The 21,463-nt window shown below is 50.7% G+C and overlaps 1 protein-coding gene across 1 annotated transcript; it reads right to left on the bottom strand.

Annotated features, from left to right (window-relative positions):
• Window positions 1-200: 200 nt before the first annotated feature.
• LOC133356991 (cysteine-rich secretory protein 2-like) lies at window positions 201-19,452 on the bottom strand. The gene is made up of 6 exons (XM_061574735.1): window positions 19,440-19,452; window positions 13,550-13,640; window positions 11,722-11,867; window positions 9,138-9,229; window positions 6,405-6,493; window positions 201-2,347 (listed from the first exon to the last, which is right to left on the bottom strand). The coding sequence occupies exons 1-6, from the start codon at window positions 19,449-19,451 to the stop codon at window positions 2,208-2,210; spliced, it is 570 nt and encodes a 189-aa protein (XP_061430719.1). The 5' UTR covers window position 19,452; the 3' UTR covers window positions 201-2,207.
• Window positions 19,453-21,463: the final 2,011 nt, after the last annotated feature.

Below are 21,463 nucleotides of genomic sequence, written 5' to 3'. Positions count from 1 at the left end.
GAGACGAACAACACGTGGTCAGAACTGGAACGAACGAAGGGGAGAGGCCACGCGAGAGTGGGGGTCCAGGCTGCCACGTGGTCCAGGCTGCCACGTGGTCCAGGCTGCCACGTGGCTGCACGCGTCTCTCTCTATCTCTCTCACACTGTCTGTCAGCAGCGTGAAGGAAGTGTTGTAAAGAAAGACAAATAAACACCGGATTCCAGAAGTCGCTTCAACGACCTTTATTACACAACGATGTACACTGCTGTGTCCTCCACACACATTCGGGATCGTCCCCCTCTTTAACAGAATTGTTGTAGCAAGCGCTGTTAGAACCTATGAAGGCCGGGCACGACGCGAAGGGGTGGGGTGGCAAGACACCCCGCCCTGGCCGCCTTTGTCTCCCCAGTGGCGATGTTTACACGCTGCCGCGCCAGGCAATTCAATGAGGGCCGAGTGCGCTAACCGTCGCACCACCGCTCCACGTCACACGCACGTCGGTGTGTACATCTAAACATCTTTGTCGCGACTTCCTTTCATTTTTTTTTATGCTGATGAATAAAGAGTCGTACACAATGTAAGAGATAGGATATGAAGCGTCAATATAAAGTGGTCGTAACAAACACCTAAGAGGAAAAACTACTGCTCCTTCTGCGAATGGGTTGCCACCTGACCTGTTTGGTTTGTCATCTGCAGTTCGGGAGGCAGGAATTGATGATCATCACTCTCCAGCCACTCACTCCACTACCCAGCCACTCACTCCACTACCCAGCCACTCACTCCACTACCCACACACTCCACTACCCAGCCACACACTCCACTACCCAGCCACTCACTCCACTACCCAGCCACACACTCCACTACCCACACACTCCACTACCCAGCCACTCACTCCACTACCCACACACTCCACTACCCAGCCACACACTCCACTACCCAGCCACATGCTCCACTACCCAGCCACACACTCCACTACCCAGCCACACACTCCACTACCCACTCACTCCACTACCCACACACTCCACTACCCAGCCACATGCTCCACTACCCAGCCACACACTCCACTACCCAGCCACACACTCCACTACCCACTCACTCCACTACCCACACACTTCACTACCCAGCCACTCACTCCACTACCCAGCCACACACTCCACTACCCAGCCACTCACTCCACTACCCACACACTTCACTACCCACATACACCACTACCCAGCCACACACTTCACTACCCAGCCACACACTCCACTACCCAGCCACATGCTCCACTACCCAGCCACACACTCCACTACCCAGCCACACACTCCACTACCCACTCACTCCACTACCCACACACTCCACTACCCAGCCACTCACTCCACTACCCAGCCACACACTCCACTACCCAGCCACTCACTCCACTACCCAGCCACACACTCCACTACCCAGCCACACGCTCCACTACCCACACACTCCACTACCCAGCCACATACTCCACTACCCACACACTCCACTACCCATCCACACACTCCACTACCCAGCCACACGCTCCACTACCCATCCACACACTCCACTACCCAGCCACACACTCCACTACCCACACACTCCACTATCCATCCACACCCCCCACTACCCAGCCACTCACTCCACTACCCACACTCTCCACGATCCACACACTCCACTATCCAGCCACTCACTCCACTACCCACACTCTCCACTATCCACACACTCCACTACCCACACACTCCACTACCCAGCCACACTCTCCACTATCCACACACTCCACTATCCAGCCACACACTTTGGAATGTAAATTATCGTGCCAACGGGTACATTATAAATCTGTCTACGTGACTTTACCGAAAGACCCAAAGAATATGACTACATTACAAATGTTTTATCATTATTATTACTATTGTCTGTACCGAGATCTGGCAAACTCTGATGTTGAATTGTCTGACAGTTCTAATAACAGGTCCTGGTGCTAACTGAGAAACATCTGCCCTTTTGGCCTGCAGTACACAAGGTGGCAGCCCTTCTTAACCCCTGACCCCCACCGAAGCGTGCTGAGATTATCAATTCACCAATTATTCTGATAACATTCGTCAAAAAAAAACCCACGCGACCACCAACACCCCCCAAAAAAACTCGTGCGCTGCCGTGAACGGCTCGGCGTGGAGTCGATCATCGATCGCGACGATTTTAACGCCACCGCCACCGCCGCCCGCGTGGTCGCCCTCGTTGCTTTAGTGGATCTTCCCGTCACAGTAGCACGAGGCGGGGCAGTTCTTCTGGATCACCTTGCCGCTCGTGCTGTTGCTGCAGCCGTAGGTCGCCTTCATCTGGACGCAGGTTGAGTAGTAGTCGGTGAACATGCAGGGGTTGACTGTGGGGCAAGGCAAAGTGCGGCAGCGGTGACGGCGGCGGGTTACCGGTGGCGAACGACAATGTTTGTGCGTACGTAATGTGAGGATATATCCGGCTCACTGACGTATCACAACTCGTCATGATGATTGGCTCTGCCGGTCCAGGTCTATAGCCAATGGGGGGAAGCCTAGGGGCGTGGCCCTGACGTCATGGAAAGGTGACAGCTGTAAGTAGAGGATTGGTTCTGCTGGCTTTGGCCACAGCCAATGGGGAGACGAGTCAGGGGCGTGGTCCCGGGAGCCTGCGAGGGAGTCTGGAATATTCCATAGAGGCTAACCAGGATTGGTGGAAACGTACCACGTGACCCGGGTATTAAATAGGGGTGGAGACGAACGACACGTGGTCAGAACGGGAACGAACGGAGGAGGAGGCCACGCGGGAGCGGGGCTCCAAGTTGCCACGTGGCTGCGCGTCTCTCTCTCTATCCCTCTCACGCTGCCTGTCAGTAGTGTGAAGGAAAGCTGTAATGAAATTGAATAAAAGGCCGGATTCCAGAAGTCGCCTCAACGACTTTTATTACGCGTACATTGCGTTGAACTTCTTTCGCGCCGTACGTGGCCAATCGGGCTAAATCGGAGGTGCACTTGATGGAAAGCAACATAAAGCAGGTGGGTTTCAAACTTAATTTGGAGCTTTCGTGACTGCAGGAATTACTCTTTGGTTCTTTTGGTAAAGTCACGTATAAAGATGAAATAATAAATTAAATACTAGCATACGATGTATCGATTGCAACACAAGCAATCATCATCAGGTATAAATGAAATAGAAACACAAATCTAGTATACTTAGAAATGTAATGTAATACAACAGAGAGTCGGATAACACAACAGTCAACACCCTACCTGGTTGATTACGTTCTTCCTGAGAATGCTAAATTTGAGAGAGAGATAAAACACAGAACCAGAACCACATAGACATACATATAAGCAGACAGATATCACAGAGATACATAGAGAGAGAACAAACAGGCGGGTTTCATTGATTCATCCAGGACTACTGCACGCGAACATTTACCCCCCGCTCACCCCACTCGCTCATCGGGGAAATCAGTCGCCTTCTTATCACTCTTTTATTGCTACTGCCGTGAACTTCACTCTGACTGGCTCATCCAAACGATGTTCAACCACCATCACCACCAATTACAGTCACGGCCCACGACTGGAATTGGCCAAATCTGGCAATGCGGCGAGACACTGCTGCCGTACAAAGTCTTGGCAGGGTGAGGTTTTCCTGGGTAAATAGTTGGCACCATCATCACCACCATCATCACCACCATCATCACCATCATCACCACCATCATCACCATCATCACCACCACCATCATCATCATCACCACCATCATCATCACCACCATCATCATCACCACCACCATCACCACCATCATCATCACCACCACCATCATCATCATCACCATCATCATCACCACCACCATCATCACCACCATCATCACCATCATCATCACCATCATCATCACCGCCATCATCACCACCATCATCATCACCACCATCATCATCATCACCACCACCATCATCATCATCACCACCACCATCATCACCATCATCATCACCACCACCATCATCACCACCATCATCACCACCATCATCACCATCATCACCATCATCATCACCATCACCACCACCATCATCACCACCATCATCACCATCATCATCATCATCACAAACCGTGCCCAATCATTGTTAATATTTAACACGCAGGAGGCTTTCGCGACCAATATCATCCATAATAGAGGTTTGTTTGGGTTAGATCGCGTAAATATATAAATGTGTCTTTAAACCCGCCACCACCCGACACAACCAACTAGTAAGGGTTGTCACGTGAACAGAACGTGGCCAATTCGTCACTAGTACAGCACTAGTGTATAGTGTAGTGTATAGTGTAGTGTATAGTGTAGTGTATAGTAGTGTATAGTAGTGTATATTGTAGTGTATAGTGTAGTGTATAGTGTAGTCTATAGTGTGATATACTAGTACAGCACTAGTGTATAGTGTAGTGTATAGTGTAGTGTATAGTGTAGTGTATAGTGTAGTGTATAGTGTAGTGTATAGTAGTGTATAGTGTAGTGTATAGTAGTGTATAGTGTAGTGTATAGTAGTGTATAGTAGTGTATAGTAGTGTATAGTAGTGTATAGTGTAGTGTATAGTGTAGTATTCTAGTACAGCCACACCGGTTGTGTTGGAGAGCCAAGCCACAACATTTACAATCCGAGCCCGACGTTTCGCCAGTAATTACAACCAGCTTCATCAGGCAACAGCCAGATTTGTGGAGAACTCCACCTGTCTCGGTCCTTACGTAGAGGCGTGGATGCGGTGACCACGCTTCTGAGCTCTTGATTCAACGCATTGTGCGTCACCCATTGATCGTGCCCTTCCCGTCCATTGTGAGTATTAAAATAGCCGTACCAGCGGTAATCCCGTGGCTAATTCCATTCATTCGTGGCACGGAGACACGCAGACACGGGGGTAGGGCGCGTGCACGGGCACAAACAGAGATTGCCATGAAGAAAGGGACACACACGTGGAGAAAGACGAGCAACGAGGTCGAGATTCGAGAGACACACGCTCAACATAATTGTGTACGCCTCCAATAAAAGTTGGACCTACCCCCCCCCCCCCGTGTCTTCAACGCGTGTGTATTTAATCTCTCTGTGTCAGCCGTAGCCATGCAGTCAACGTTGATGGGGACCAAATCTTCAAGGGGTTCTAAATTTGAAAACTAATTTCCTACCTAAAATATTTAAAAATTCACTAACACATGGGATGGACTTTTTTTTTTAACAATAATGTCTAATCGTGTATTGTATTTTTCGTGTATTGTATTTTTTACCATTTCTTGTTTCATTGTATGTAATGGCAGAGATTAGGGATTCATAAAGTATAACCATAACCACAATCACATCAACAGAAATCGATGCATTGTTACATGAAGACAAGTCCAGATATTGTGGCCAAGGTTTAGCAAATTGTTGTTTTTATTTACATAGCATCGAAATTATTTTTTTTTTATAGTTTTGAAAGCAATATATTGGGGGGGGGGGGCGGGGGCATTTTGAGCGTATTCGAATATTGGCCGTAATTATCATATATATTGGAGGGGGGTGTGTGTCCCCCAATAAATATTGTAATGTAATGTATTTCAGGGCCAGATTATGACAATGCTGGGGCACGAAGCTATGTCAAGCCGAAGATGTCCCATTGAGGAGTGCCTCGATATTTTTTGTCATGTCGAAATGCCTTGTTTTTTTAAACCCATTATGTACAAACTCTTTGATTCTTTCGGTAAAGTCACGTCGGTATAAAATAAAATATTTTTATTTTTTTATATTTTTTTATTTATAATATTTTTATACCTACGTGACTTTACCGAAAGAACCAAAACGTATGGATCCCTGCAGTCTATGTTGTGTGTCTCTTTCTGTGTGTCTCTGTGTGAGTCTTTCTGCTTGTGTGTCTGTCTGTGTCTATGTTGTGTGTCTCTCTCTGTGTGTCTCTGTGTGAGTCTCTCTCTGCTTGTGTGTCTGTCTGTGTCTCTGTTGTGTGTCTCTTTCTGTGTGTCTCTGTGTGTTCTCTCTCTGCTTGTGTGTCTGTCTGTGTCTCTGTGTTGTATGTCTCTCTCTGTGTGTCTCTGTGTTGTCTCTCTCTGTGTGTCTCTCTCTCTCTCTGTGTCTCTGTGTGAGTCTCTCTCTGCTTGTGTGTCTGTCTGTGTGTCTCTCTCTGTGTGTCTGTCTGTGTCTCTCTCTGTGTCTCTGTGTCTCTGTGTGAGTCTCTCTCTGTGTGTCTCTGTGTGTCTCTCTCTGTGTGTCTCTGTGTGAGTCTCTCTCTGTGTGTCTCTGTGTGAGTCTCTCTCTGCTTGTGTGTCTGTCTGTGTGTCTCTGTGTGTCTCTGTGTGTCTCTCTCTGTGTGTCTCTGTGTGAGTCTCTCTCTGCTTGTGTGTCTGTCTGTGTGTCTCCGTGCCACCCTGCCACGTGGACACGCGCGCGTCCCTTGAGCGCACTCACCGCACAGCTTGTTGACGCAGCTCTTGGGGCAGGAGGCGCACGCGTTCCCCTTGTCGTACGGCCGGGAGAGACGCGTGTTCAGGTTGCCGCTGGGAGGGACGACAGCAAGGCAGGCGACGACGTCTCGCTCTCGGCAAACGTCAACACCAAACAAACACGGCAGCCATGCGCACGGTTCGGCTGGGGGTCTTTACACGGGTTGCTCACTTGATAGAGCAAATCTGGCTGTGACGGTCCCACCTGATGACGGGGACTTGTGTTGCCTCCGAAACGTCGTTTTTTTATTTTTTATTTATTTATTTATTTATTATTTTTTTACCTACGTGACGTTAGCGAAAAAACTATGAATATGTGGGAAGGGGTCTTATATGAACCCTTGCACATTCTGAGACATCTGCGAATTGCTGGGTGGGTGTCCCGTTCACCGCTGAATCTTAGAACGCTCAAGCGGTTTTTGCGTAACACTTCTTTCGAGAAAAGCGTAGCGCCGTTGTTTTTATAAAGACATCACACTCACTGCAGGGAACTGTAGCGACACGACCACCGCACTCTACGATAGCCGGCGCCAAACTGTGCCACATGCCTTCTCGCATGGCCTTGTGGGAGCCTCGGTACTGATGACGTTTTATTTAACTCTTGTTATTCTTTTGAGTCCGTTTCGATGTCGTACACATACGTCATCGAAACTGAATCAGAAAAAAAAAACTTATGACGTACAGGGAAAGGATTACGTTTAAAGTTGAAGTTTTTATGATGACGGTATTAACCATAATACTCTTTGGATGTTTTCGGTAAAGTCACGTAGGTAAAAAACCTCGTGATTGAATTTATTTTTATTTTCTTTTTTACCTACGTGACTTTACCGAAAAAAAACAGAGTATGGACCCTTGCAGTCATGAAAACTTCAAATCTAGAACCATAATACAGTCATACATGTATACAGTTATCAACTAAATCCGTCATAAACTAATGCTGCCATCAATACTGTCATACCACCATAATACCATCAATTATTCCCGTTAATTATAATACTGTCATTAATACTATCATCATCTAATACTGTCATCAACTGCGTACTGTAATACTGTCATAATCAATACCGTCATCAACTAACACCATTTCGGCGAAATGGACACCGCTAATATGAATCCAGACGTGATCATTGGTGCTAAATGCCGAGAAAAAGGACCATCTTAAAGGGTCAGACACCACTCAGACGAGGTCTTCGAGTATACCAACTCAACATTGAGGAACTCTCTTGGCCGACCTTTGACCTCCTGGCCAGAGAATGAAGCCTTCTCGGCATGGCCAGCAACAGCATCAGCAACAGACCTCGGCATCGACATCTACAGCTGCCGAACAACAGCATTGCTGCTCATAATCAACGTTTTTGGGTTTAGATCGCGTTATTTATAAATGTGTCGTAACCCTCCACCACCCGACACGGCCAATCAGTAAAAAAAAAGTGTCACGTTGACAAAAGACAAATAGTTCACTGCTTTAGCCCACCGGTGTGTTGAAGCGTGAAACCACAACATTTACAATTTGAGTACGACGTTTCGCTGGTAATTGTATCCAGCATCATCGGGCAATTCGCCAGAATGGATGCAATTACCAGCGAAACGACGTACGACTCAAATTGTAAATTGTTGTGGCTTCACGCTTCAACACACCGGTGGGCTAAAGCAGTGAACTATTTGTCTTTTGTCAACGTGACACTTTTTTACTGATTGGCCGTGTCGGGTGGTGGAGGGTTACGACACATTTATAAATAACGCGATCTAAACCCAAAAACGTTGATTATGAATAATATTGGTCGCGAAAGCCTACGTGTCAAGCATTGCTGCTGCCATAATGCGCAAGAGAGTAGGGAGTAGAACCAGGGTCGTATCAACTCTGCTCCACCTTTCGAAATTCCCTCCCATCGTCTAATTTTCCCAAAACTCTGCCGAATTCCATAAAAATTGTCGCGACTTTCAGAATCACAATATTTATTTATACTGGAGGAATCCGATGAGCTATGATGCTCCTTGATGTAAGAAAAAAGTTTAGCTGGAGGCATATTATATTTTTTGCGACGTAGAAGTGTAACGTATGAATTTACTGTTAGTAGCTCAGCTTATTGGAGAGTATATTGAGTATATTGATGATATTGGATGAAGTTTATATTTTTTTACGTGGTGATTTGTCTGCTGCAGCTCCTTACTATTAAAATTTCCCTCTCTTTATTACTGCTAATCCTACATAATACACGGGAATAATATGACTTTGAGACCTCCGCACTACCTACACATTCCACAAGTAGTGACTAATCCCATATCTGCATTTTCCATAAATATGCTAAAATCCTCTTGATATGTAAATTCCTTTGTCAAGGCGCTCTTCCCCCTCCAACCCAGCTTAAATATACGCTGCCAAGCTTGGTGGTGTTCATTCGGACGCTGTCTTTCCGACAGCCCTGTTCTTCACCTGAGGACGACTGCTATCGTTGTGGCCGAAACGTCGTGAGAATTTTATTTTATTATGTTTATGTTTATTATTTTATTATTTCCCTTTTACGTGACTTTACCGAAAGAACCAAGAAGAGACGTCCAGTCGTGCTGTTTTGTTTGCTGGCAACTTGACGCTTTTGGTTCTTTGGACACTTGCGCCCAGCAACTGATTTATAAACTAATACAATTAAAAACAATAATTACTGAGTGGGGTAACGATGACCGTGGGGGCGTTGCTTACGCTGGGCAGTAGTGGCAAACGTAGAAATACTTCTTAGCAGTCGCGCAGAAGTTGACGGAGCATCCGATCTGGAAAGAACTGTACCACACCAGCTGCAACAGCAACAACAAACAACAACCGACATTCGCCACTAAGTGGCTGTGACATCACCACAGCGCTTGCGTCAGGCTAAGTGCACGTTGAGGCCGTCACATGAATTGTTGAAGGCTTTCCTTGCCGGCAGGAGAAGGTCACGGGACAGATCCAGGTGCCGTGGGTTGACTCCTTTGCCAGTCTAGGCGCAGGAGGAGGTCACCGGACAGACCCAGGTGCCATGGATTGATTAACTGAGATGACTGGCAGTTGCATCACCTGTGCCCCTGAACGCACGTGTGTGCGTTCAGGGGCACGTGTTCCGCGTTATAACAGGCGTGGGTTCCGTGTTATAACGGCACACGTACCACGTTATAACAGACGTGGGTTCCGTGTTATAATGTCACACATTCCGCGTTATAACAGGCGTGGGTTCCGTGTTATAATGGCACACATACCGCGTTATAACAGGCGTGGGTTCCGTGTTATAATGGCACATGTTCCGCATTAAAGGTGCACGCATTCCGCGTTATAACAGGCATGGGTTCCGTGTTATAATGGCACACATACCGCGTTATAACAGGCCTGGGTTCCGTGTTATAATGGCACACATACCGCGTTATAACAGGCGTGGGTTCCGTGTTATAATGGCACACGTACCGCGTTATAACAGGCGTGGGTTCCGTGTTATAATGGCACACATACCGCGTTATAACAGGCGTGGGTTCCGTGTTATAATGGCACACGTACCGCGTTATAACAGGCGTGGGTTCCGTGGTATAATGGCACACGTACCGCGTTATAACAGGCGTGGGTTCCGTGTTATAATGGCACACATACCGCGTTATAACAGGCGTGGGTTCCGTGTTATAATGGCACACGTACCGCGTTATAACAGGCGTGGGTTCCGTGTTATAATGGCACACGTACCGCGTTATAACACAAGTGGGTTCCGTGTTATAATGGCACACACACCGCGTTATAACAGACGTGGGTTCCGTGTTATAATGGCACACATACCGCGTTATAACAGGCGTGGGTTCTGTGTTATAACGGCACGTGTTCTGCGTTATAACAGGCCCGCGTTCTGAGTAACAACAGTGTGTGCTTTCGATTTAAAGCTTTCGTGACTGCAGGGATTCATCTTCTTGGTTCTTTCGGTAAAGTCACGTAGAATGGAAATAATAAAATAATAAAAAATTAAACATTATTAAATTATTCTCACGACGTTTCGGCCACAACGCAAGCAGCCGTCCTCAGGTGAAGAACAGGTCTGTCGAGAAGACAGAGTCTGAAAGCCTGGGGTGTTTCATTCAGACTCTGTCTTCTCGACAGACCTGTTCTTGGGGTGTTCTTGGGGTGTTTCATTCAGACTCTGTCTTCTCGACAGACCTGTTCTTGGGGTGTTCTTGGGGTGTTTCATTCAGACTCTGTCTTCTCGACAGACCTGTTCTTGGGGTGTTCTTGGGGTGTTTCATTCAGACTCTGTCTTCTCGACAGACCTGTTCTTGGGGTGTTCTTGGGGTGTTTCATTCAGACGCTGTCTTCTCGACAGACCTGTTCTTCACCTGAGGACGGCTGCTTGCGTTGTGGCCAAAACGCCCCCCTCTGTCTATTTAAGGCCTCGCCACAGAGACGATCTCCCTCTCTGTGCCTATGTGTTACTCTCTCTCTGTGTATCTTGGTGATATCTGTCTGCTTATATGTATGTCTATAGTTTTCTGGTTAGATTTTTGTTGCTATTTCATTTATACCTGACGACGATTGCTTGTGTTGCAATCGAAACGTCGTATGCTATTATTTAATTTATTATTTTATCTTTATACGTGACTTTACCGAAAGAACCAAATAGTTATTAAATCATTTATATTAAGTTCGCTTGCGTGCTTGCGTGCTTGCTTGCTTGCGTGCTTGCTTGCTTGCTTACGACCATGCAAATCTTTTGGTCGTTTTTTAACCCACTTCCCGTGATCCAATCGAGCTGACATTTTCCACACAGACTCGTTGTGCGAGACAATTAATGTTCTTGAAAAAAAATTCCCAAAATTTTACACTGTTTAGGGAAAACAAATTCAATATTTAATTACCAATTGCTTAATACTGGCAGACAATCATCTGACCCATAGGTGGCAGCCATCTCAAGCCAGAGGACGAGAAGACTCTAGCCGCCACGCATATAAAGGATTTATAGTGAAAAACTTTGTTTTTACGGGTTTACTTGTTTTTATTATTTTATTATTTCCATTATACCTGACTTCACCGAAAGAACAAAGAAGATGAACAGTGTGTGCGTTCCTCGTCATAACGGCACACGCGCATCCCACGCTACAACAGCGCACTCATTCCTCGTCCCATCGGTGTGCGCCTTCCGCGTTGCGCCAACGGTCTGTCCCTCCACCCCCCAGCGTAAAAACGTGCGTCGCAGCCAAAGCGCGCCGTTGACGCATGAAAGCGACGAGCCACCGACCGCGCGCCACCCGCGTTGAGCCGTCGCGAGCGAAGCGCCTCTCACCTGCGTGTAGTGCTCGACACCGGCACCTTGGCCGGCCTTGTCGTACACGAAGCCCGGCGCAGTCACCTCGTTGTACCACTCACCGATCACGTACTTCCAGGTGAAGGGGGCATTGCCGATGTAGAGGTTCTCGCCGCAGCCAAACACTGCAACGAGAAAGAATTCGTCTAATCAAGTGGCATTGATTGTCGTCGTCGTTGTCGTCGTCATCGTCATGTTCATGTTTTTTTTAAATCCTTTATATTAAGTTCACTTGCTTGCTTGCTTGCGCGCTTACGACCGTGCAAATCTTTCGGTCGTTTTTTAACCCACTTCCCGTGATCCAATCGAGCTGACATTTTCCACACAGACTCGTTGTGCGTGACAATTAATGTTCGTGAAAAAAAATTCCCAAAATGTTACACTTTTTAGGACAAAAATATTATATTTAATTACCAATTGCTTAATGGTGCAATGCAATCATCTGACCCATAGGTGGCAGCCATCTCAAGCCAGAGGACGAGAGGACTCTAGCCGCCACGCATATAAAGGATTTATAGTGAAAAACTTTGTTTTTACGGGTTATACTTGTTTGTTTGTTGCGGTTGCACCCGATTCAAGAGCCGAATGGCTCACAGGGCTACACCTAATACATGCACTTGAACTGGAACTTGATCTGCCGTTGTTGTTAATGGTTAGCGCACCAGACTTGAAAGCCCACTCTGCTCACAGGGGTTGGCTACTTCCTCAATCTTTTGGTGGGTTTTGTAAGCATCACACGTATAAGTACACATATACTAATTCTAGATTTAAAGCATTCGTGACTGCAAGGATTCATATTCTTAGGTTTTTTCGGTAAAGTCAAGTAGGTAAAAAATTAAAATTAATAAAAGTAAAAATAAAATAAAAATCACGACGTTTCGGAGGCAACACAAGCTTCCGTCTTCAGGTGGAACAGTCACAGCACGATAGCTTGCCTTCGTGACTTTACCGAAAAAACCTAAGAACACATTTACTAATACAAAGATCCCCCGTATAGCCTTAACAGACTTTTCGGGTAAGTGCTGTTAGCGAGCACCTATAAAAGCCGGCACGGCACACGAGGGGGTGGGTGGCCAAAACCACGCCCGGCCGCCTTTGTCTCCCCAGTGGCGATGTTTACACACCGCACCAGCAACTCATTTGAGGCTGAGTCGACCTAGGGGAGGCCCAGGACCGGTTCAGATAATCGTCACTGGTGTTGGCCGTGAGCGGGAATCGAACTCGGGTCGCCAGGTTCATAGCGCAGCGCGCTAACCGCTACACACACATACACACACACACATACACACACACATACACACACATACACCGCACGCTTCGTGATATTTTTGTTTGTACGCACTTGTGTGTGTGCGTGCGCGCGAGGCCAACAATGATCCTAAAGCTCTGCTGCGTTGTGAATTCTACAGGGACCGCAAACTACAAAGCAGAGCTGTGCGCTAATGCGGAGGCGCTGCCCATCCCACGACCTCCTGCACCCACGACCTCCTGCACACCAGGCGAGGTAGTTAACATCTCCTCGCCACCGTGATGATGAGAGAGAGAGACACGCAAACTCCAAATACACAGCAGCAGGCGTCAGGGTCGGGATCGAACCCACGACCTCCTGTATACAAGGCGAGGTAGTTAGCATCTCCCAGCCACCGTGATGATGATGAGAGAGAGACACGCAAACTCCAAATATACAGCAGCAGGCGTCAGGGTCGGGATCGAACCCACGACCTCCTGTGTACCAGGCGAGGTAGTTAACATCTCCTAGCCACCGTGACGCCCCAAAGTGAGTGTAAGAGCAGCAACGGGGTCTCACCCGGTGTCTTGCGGTTGGCGGACGCGCTGTGACCCAGAGCGCAGGTTTTGGCCCAGCTGAGGCTGTTGTTGGCAGCTTGCTCGTTCCATGACTTAAGGGAGACAAGAAAAACCACAATGCATAATGCACGGGCATAATATGACTTTGAAACCCCCCGCACACCTCCTACGCATTTCACAAGTAGTACTAATCACATACCTGCATTTCCAATAAATATGCTAAATTCCTCTTGATATGCAAATTATTTTGTCAAGGCGCCCTTCCCCCCTTCCAACCCAGCTTAAATATACGCTCCAAGCGTGGTGGTGTTTTCATTTTATGCAAATTATTTTGTCAAGGCGCCCTTCCCCCCTTCCAACCCAGCTTAAATATACGCTCCAAGCGTGGTGGTGTTTCATTCAGACGCTGTCTCCCCGACAGACCTGGTCTTCACCTGAGGACGGCTGCTTGCGTTGTGGCCGAAACGTCGTGAGAATTATTTTATTATGTTTTATTTTTATAATTGTATTACTTCCCTTCTACGTGACTTTACCGAAAGAACCAAGAAGACACACTGCCATGCTCACGGATCGGCAAAAACCTGTGGCTCCAGGGCCGCATGCGACTCTTTCAGGGGCCTGCTTCGTGACATTATTCATGAAGAACCCAGCGTCTCGTATTCACCACGTGCATTGCGGCTCTTGGAAGATTAGAGGTTTTTTTATTATGAATTCTACAAAAGAATGTATTTTCTTACTCTTTGGTTGCCTAGCCTTGTTCATGGTTCAACCATTGTCTGGCCGATATAGCCAACCACCTGGAATTGCATCGCTTCAACGATGTCCTCGGTGAACTCTCCCCATCCAGATCGCGGTGCGGAGCTGTGGATTCTGCGCGATTACAACACTTTGACGTTGTGTTTGACACGTGTCCATCACGTGTGTTTGCACACGACTTCAAACAACCTCTCTCGATCCACGTGGTGTAACGTGATTTTACTTTGAATGTTTTTTTTCTTTTACCAATTTCTCCGAGCTGAGTTTGTTTAACAGGAATTTGTATTAAATATTCATGTGTGTGCTGTGATTTCTAATCGGTTGTCGCTACCCTCATGATTTATTTAGCTGCCTTTGCTCTGACTGCTATTTGGTGTATTTGTGCTGCGTGTACATGCATGTATGTTGAACTCCGTTCGCACCGTACAAGCCAACTGTTGCTCAAATCAGAGGCGGTGGTTTTTGTTCTGATTCCTATTCGCGTCATTTTTGTACTATGACAGTAAAGTTGCTTGTGTTTCTGTGTCACCTCCCTTTCTCATGTTGATAACATAGGTCACTCTAACTAACTCACTATTAATTAGCTAATTTAATTTTACCAGGTAAGGCTCACTGAGCTATCTAGCTCTTTTTCAAAACAAATGATAGTTCATATTCTTAGGTTTTTTCGGTAAAGTCACGTAGGTAAAAAATGAAAATTAATAAAAGTCAAATAAAAATGAAATAATAAGTATAACCCGTAAAAACAAAGTTTTTCACTCTAAATCCTTTATATGCGTGGCGGCTAGAGTCCTCTCGTCCTCTGGCTTGAGATGGCTGCCACCTATGGGTCAGATGATTGCCTGCCAGTATTAAGCAATTGGTAATTAAATATTTTATTTGTTTTCCCTAAACAATGTAAAATTTTCACGACCATTAATTGTCTCGCACAACGAGTCTGTGTGCAAAATGTCAGCTCGATTGGATCACGGGAAGTGGGTTAAAAAACGACCGAAAGATTTGCACGGTCGTAAGCAAGCAAGCAAGCACGCAAGCACGCAAGCAAGCAAGCGAACTTAATATAAAGGATTTAAAAATCACGACGTTTCGTAGGCAACACAAGCTTCTGACTTCAGGTGGAACAGTCACAGCACGATAGCTGTATCAAGTGATAATTTTTTACCTACGTGACTTTACCGAAAAAACCTAAGAATATGAATCCTTGCAGTCACGCAAGCTTAAAATCTAGAAATGATAGTTCAACAAAGTAGCGTATCACGTGGCAACTTATAGCAGCCAAATACTCTGAACGCACGTTGATTCTAAATGTGGAGGGAAAACCGGTGAACCCGGAGAAAAACCCACGCAACCACGGGGAGAGAGACACGCAAACTCCAAATATACAGCAGCAGGCGTCAAGGTCGGGATCAAACCCACGACCTCCTGTATACCAGGCGAGGTAGTTAACATCTCATAGCCACCGTGATGATGATGATGAGAGAGAGAGACACGCAAACTCCCAATATACGCTCCTGCCGTGGGCGGGGGGGGGGGGGCAAGGGGGGGGGCAGGGGGGGGCAGGGGGTGGGCAGGGGGGTGGCAGAGGTCCTACCATCTACAGCATGTTGCTGTGTGTGAGTGGGGGGGGGGGGGTCCCACCATCTACAGCATGTTGCTGTGTGTGAGTGGGGGGGGGGGGGTCCCACCATCTACAGCATGTTGCTGTGTGTGAGTGGGGGGGGGGGGGTCCCACCATCTACAGCATGTTGCTGTGTGTGAGTGGGGGGGGGGGGGGTCCCACCATCTACAGCATGTTGCTGTGTGTGAGTGGGGGGGGGGGGGGGTCCCACCATCTACAGCATGTTGCTGTGTGTGAGTGGGGGGGGGGGGGTCCCACCATCTACAGCATGTTGCTGTGTGTGAGTGGGGGGGGGGGGGGTCCACTACCATATACAAGCATGTTTGCCTGTGTGTGAGTCCGGAGTGGTGGGGGAGGTCCCACCCAATCTACAGCATGTTGCTGTGTGTGAGTGGGGGGGGGGGGGTTCCACCATCTACAAGCATGTTGCTGTGTGTGATGGGGGGGGGGGGTCCCACCATCTACAGCAATGTTGCGTGTGTGAGTGGGGGGGGGGGGGTTCCCACCATCTACAGCATGTTGCTGTGTGGTGAGTGGGGTGGGGGGGGGGTGGGTCCCACCAAATCTACAGCATGGTGCTTGGGTGTGGATGGGGGGGGGGGGGGTCCCACCATCTTACAGCATGTTTGCTGTGTTGTGAGTGGGGGGGGGGGGGGGTCCCACCATGCTTACAGCAGTTGCCTGTGTGTGAGTGGGGGGGGGGGTCCCACCGCATCTACAGGCATGTTGCTGTGTGTGAGGTGGGGGGGGGGGGGGTCCCACATCTACAGCATGTTTGCTGTGTGTGAGTGGGGGGGGGGGGGCCCACCATCTACAGCATGTTGCTGTGTTGTGAGTGGGGGGGGGGGTCCCACCATCTACAGCATGTTGCTGTGTGTGAGTGGGGGGGGGGGGTCCCACCATCTACAGCATGTTGCTGTGTGTGAGTGGGGGGGGGGGTCCCACCATCTACAGCATGTTGCTGTGTGTGAGTGGGGGGGGGGGCCCACCATCTACAGCATGTTGCTGTGTGTGAGTGGGGGGGGGGGTCCCACCATCTACAGCATGTTGCTGTGTGTGAGTGGGGGGGGGGGTCCCACCATCTACAGCATGTTGCTGTGTGTGAGTGGGGGGGGGGTCCCACCATCTACAGCATGTTGCTGTGTGTGAGTGGGGGGGGGTCCCACCATCTACAGCATGTTGCTGTGTGTGAGTGGGGGGGGGGGTCCCACCATCTACAGCATGTTGCTGTGTGTGAGTGGGGGGGGGGGTCCCACCATCTACAGGATGTTGCTGTGTGTGAGTGGGGGGGGGGGTCCCACCATCTACAGCATGTTGCTGTGTGTGAGTGGGGGGGGGGTCCCACCATCTACAGCAGCATGTTGCTGTGTGGAGTGGGGGGGGGGGTCCCACCATCTACAGCATGTTGCTGTGTGTGAGTGGGGGGGGGGTCCCACCATCTACAGCATGTTGCTGTGTGTGAGTGGGGGGGGGTCCCACCATCTACAGCATGTTGCTGTGTGAGTGGGGGGGGGGTCCCACCATCTACAGCATGTTGCTGTGTGTGGGGGGGGGGGTCCCACCATCTACAGCATGTTGCTGTGTGTGAGTGGGGGGGGGTCCCACCATCTACAGCATGTTGCTGTGTGTGAGTGGGGGGGGGGTCCCACCATCTACAGCATGTTGCTGTGTGTGAGTGGGGGGGGGGTCCCACCATCTACAGCATGTTGCTGTGTGAGGGGGGGGGGGTCCCACCATCTACAGCATGTTGCTGTGTGTGAGTGGGGGGGGGGTCCCACCATCTACACCATGTTGCTGTGGTGAGTGGGGGGGGGTCCCACCATCTACAGCATGTTGCTGTGTGTGAGTGGGGGGGGGTCCCACCATCTACAGCATGTTGCTGTGTGTGAGTGGGGGGGGGGGTCCCACCATCTACAGCATGTTGCTGTGTGTGAGTGGGGGGGGGGGTCCCACCATCTACAGCATGTTGCTGTGTGTGAGTGGGGGGGGGGGTCCCACATCTACAGATGTTGCTGTGTGTGAGTGGGGGGGGTCCCACCATCTACAGCATGTTGCTGTGTGTGAGTGGGGGGGGGGGTCCCACCATCTACAGGCATGTTGCTGTGTGTGAGTGGGGGGGGGGGGTCCCACCATCTACAAGCATGTTGCTGTGTGTGAGTGGGGGGGGGGGTCCCACCATCTACAGGCATGTTGCTGTGTGTGAGTGGGGGGGGGGGGGGTCCCCACCATCTACAGCATGTTGCTGTGTGTGAGTGGGGGGGGGGGGGGTCCCACCATCTACAGCATGTTGCTGTGTGTGAGTGGGGGGGGGGTCCCACCATCTACAGCATGTTGCTGTGTGTGAGTGGGGGGGGGGGGTCCACTACCATCTACAGCATGTTGCTGTGTGTGAGTGGGGGGGGGGGGGGTCCCACCATCTACAGGATGTTGCTGTGTGTGAGTGGGGGGGGGGGTCCCACCATCTACAGATGTTGCTGTGTGTGAGTGGGGGGGGGGGTCCCACCATCTACAGCATGTTGCTGTGTGTGAGTGGGGGGGGGGTCCCACCATCTACAGGATGTTGCTGTGTGTGAGTGGGGGGGGGGTCCCACCATCTACAGCATGTTGCTGTGTGTGAGTGGGGGGGGGGGGGGTCCCACCAGCTACAGATGTTGCTGTGTGTGAGTGGGGGGGGGGGTCCCACCATCTACAGGCATGTTGCTGTGTGTGAGTGGGGGGGGGGGGGGGTCCCACCATCTACAGCATGTTTGCTGTGTGTGAGTGGGGGGGGGGGTCCCACCATCTACAGGCATGTTGCTGTGTGTGAGTGGGGGGGGGGTCCCACCATCTACAGCATGTTGCTGTGTGTGAGGGGGGGGGGGGGGGGGTTCCCACCATCTACAGCATGTTGCTGTGTGTGAGTGGGGGGGGGGGGGTCCCACCATCTACAGCATGTTGCTGTGTGTGAGTGGGGGGGGGGGGGTCCCACCATCTACAGCATGTTGCTGTGTGTGAGTGGGGGGGGGGGGGCCCACCATCTACAGCATGTTGCTGTGTGTGAGTGGGGGGGGGGGGTCACTACCATCTACAGCATGTTGCTGTGTGTGAGTGGGGGGGGGGGGTCCCACCATCTACAGCATGTTGCTGTGTGTGAGTGGGGGGGGGGTCCCACCATCTACAGCATGTTGCTGTGTGTGAGTGGGGGGGGGTCCCACCATCTACAGCATGTTGCTGTGTGTGAGTGGGGGGGGGGGGGTCCCACCATCTACAGCATGTTGCTGTGTGTGAGTGGGTGGGGGGGGGGGGTCCCCACCATCTACAGCATGTTGCTGTGTGTGAGTGGGGGGGGGGGTCCCACCATCTACAGCATGTTGCTGTGTGTGAGTGGGGGGGGGGGTCCCACCATCTACAGCATGTTGCTGTGTGTGAGTGGGGGGGGGGGTCCCCACCATCTACAGCATGTTGCTGTGTGTGAGTGGGGGGGGTCCCACCATCTACAGCATGTTGCTGTGTGTGAGTGGGGGGGGGGGTTCACTACCATCTGCAGCATGTTGCTGTGTGTGAGTGGGGGGGGGGGGGTCACTACCATCTACAGCATGTTGCTGTGTGTGAGTGGGGGGGGGTCACTACCATCTACAGCATGTTGCTGTGTGTGAGTGGGGGGGGGTCACTACCATCTACAGCATGTTGCTGTGTGTGAGTGGGGGGGGGGGTCACCTACCATCTACAGCATGTTGCTGTGTGTGAGTGGGGGGGGGTCACTACCATCTGCAGCATGTTGCTGTGTGTGAGTGGGGGGGGGGGGTCCCACCATCTACAGCATGTTGCTGTGTGTGAGTGGGGGGGGGGGGGTCCCACCATCTACAGCATGTTGCTGTGTGTGAGTGGGGGGGGGGGGGGGTCCCACCATCTACAGCATGTTGCTGTGGTGTGAGTGGGGGGGGGGTCCCACCATCTACAGCATGTTGCTGTGTGTGAGTGGGGGGGGGGGGGTCCCACCATCTACAGCATGTTGCTGTGTGTGAGTGGGGGGGGGGTCCCACCATCTACAGCATGTTGCTGTGTGTGAGTGGGGGGGGGGTCCCACCATCTACAGCATGTTGCTGTGTGTGAGTGGGGGGGGGGGTCCCTACCATCTACAGCATGTTGCTGTGTGTGAGTGGGGGGGGGGGGTCCCACCATCTACAGCATGTTGCTGTGTGTGAGTGGGGGGGGGGTCCCACCATCTACAGCATGTGCTGTGTGTGAGTGGGGGGGGGGGGTTCCCACCATCTACAGCATGTTGCTGTGTGTGAGTGGGGGGGGGGGGTCCCACCATCTACAGCATGTTGCTGTGTGTGAGTGGGGGGGGGGGGCCCCCACCATCTACAGCATGTTGCTGTGTGTGAGTGGGGGGGGGGGTCACTACCATCTACAGCATGTTGCTGTGTGTGAGTGGGGGGGGGGGTCACTACATCTACAGCATGTTGTTGTGTGTGAGTGGGGGGGGGGGTCCCACCATCTACAGCATGTTGCTGTGTGTGAGTGGGGGGGGGGGGTCCCACCATCTACAGCATGTTGCTGTGTGTGAGTGGGGGGGGGGGGGGGCCCCACCATCTACAGCATGTTGCTGTGTGTGAGGGGGGGGGGGGGGGTCCCACCATCTACAGCATGTTGCTGTGTGTGAGTGGGGGGGGGGGGTCCTACCATCTACAGCATGTTGCTGTGTGTGAGTGGGGGGGGGTCACTACCATCTACAGCATGTGCTGTGTGGAGTGGGGGGGGGGGGTCAACATCTACAGCATGTTGCTGTGTGTGAGTGGGGCGGGCGGGTCCCACCATCTACAGCATGTTGCTTGTGTGTGAGTGGGGGGGGGGTCCCACCATCTACAGCATGTTGCTGTGTGTGAGTGGGGGGGGGGGGGTCCCACCATCTACAGCATGTTGCTGTGTGTGAGTGGGGGGGGGGGTCACCACCATCTACAGCATGTTGCTGTGTGTGAGTGGCAGGGGGGGGTCCCACCATCTACAGCATGTTGCTGTGTGTAGAGTGGGTGGGGTCCCTACCATCTACAGCATGTTACTGTTGGTGAGTGGGGGGGGGGGGGGTCACTACCATCTACAGCATGTTGCTGTGTGTGAGGTGGCGGGGGGGGTCACTACCATCTACGCATTGTTGCGTGTGGTGAGGGGGGGGGGGGTCACTACCTCGACACATGTGCGTGGTGAGTTTGGGGGGGGGGTCACTACCATCTGCAGCATGTTTGCTGGTGTGAGTGAGGGGGGGTCACTACCTCTGCAGAATTTTTGCTGTGTGTGAGTGGTGGGGGGGTCCCACATCTACGGCATTTGCTGTGTGTGAGTTTGGGGGTCCCCCATCTACAGCATGTTGTCTGTTGTGAGTGTGTGGGGGTTCCCACCATCTACAGCATGTTGATGTGTGTGAGTGTGGGGTGGTCCACCATCTACAGCATGTTGCCTGTGTGTGATTGTGGGGGGTCCCAACATCTACGAGCATGTTGCTGTGTGTTAGGGTGGGGGGTCCCACCATCTACAGCATGTTGCTGTGTGTAGGTGGGGGGT

This window comes from Lethenteron reissneri, chromosome 56 (assembly GCF_015708825.2).
Source record: "Lethenteron reissneri isolate LAM-NWPU_2019-01 chromosome 56, ASM1570882v1, whole genome shotgun sequence".
Classification (NCBI taxonomy): Eukaryota; Metazoa; Chordata; class Hyperoartia; order Petromyzontiformes; family Petromyzontidae; genus Lethenteron; species Lethenteron reissneri.
This window is presented reverse-complemented; position numbering and strand designations above follow the sequence as displayed.

What these genes read in the sequence shown, in the direction of transcription:
- LOC133356991 (XM_061574735.1), bottom strand. An exon ending in GTTTGCCACTACTGCCCAGC is followed by an intron (nt 6,494 to 9,137) that starts GTAAGCAACGCC and finishes CGTCCCTCCCAG; the next exon opens with CGGCAACCTGAACACGCGTC. An exon ending in CTGCGTCAACAAGCTGTGCG is followed by an intron (nt 2,348 to 6,404) that starts GTGAGTGCGCTC and finishes CTTGCCCCACAG; the next exon opens with TCAACCCCTGCATGTTCACC.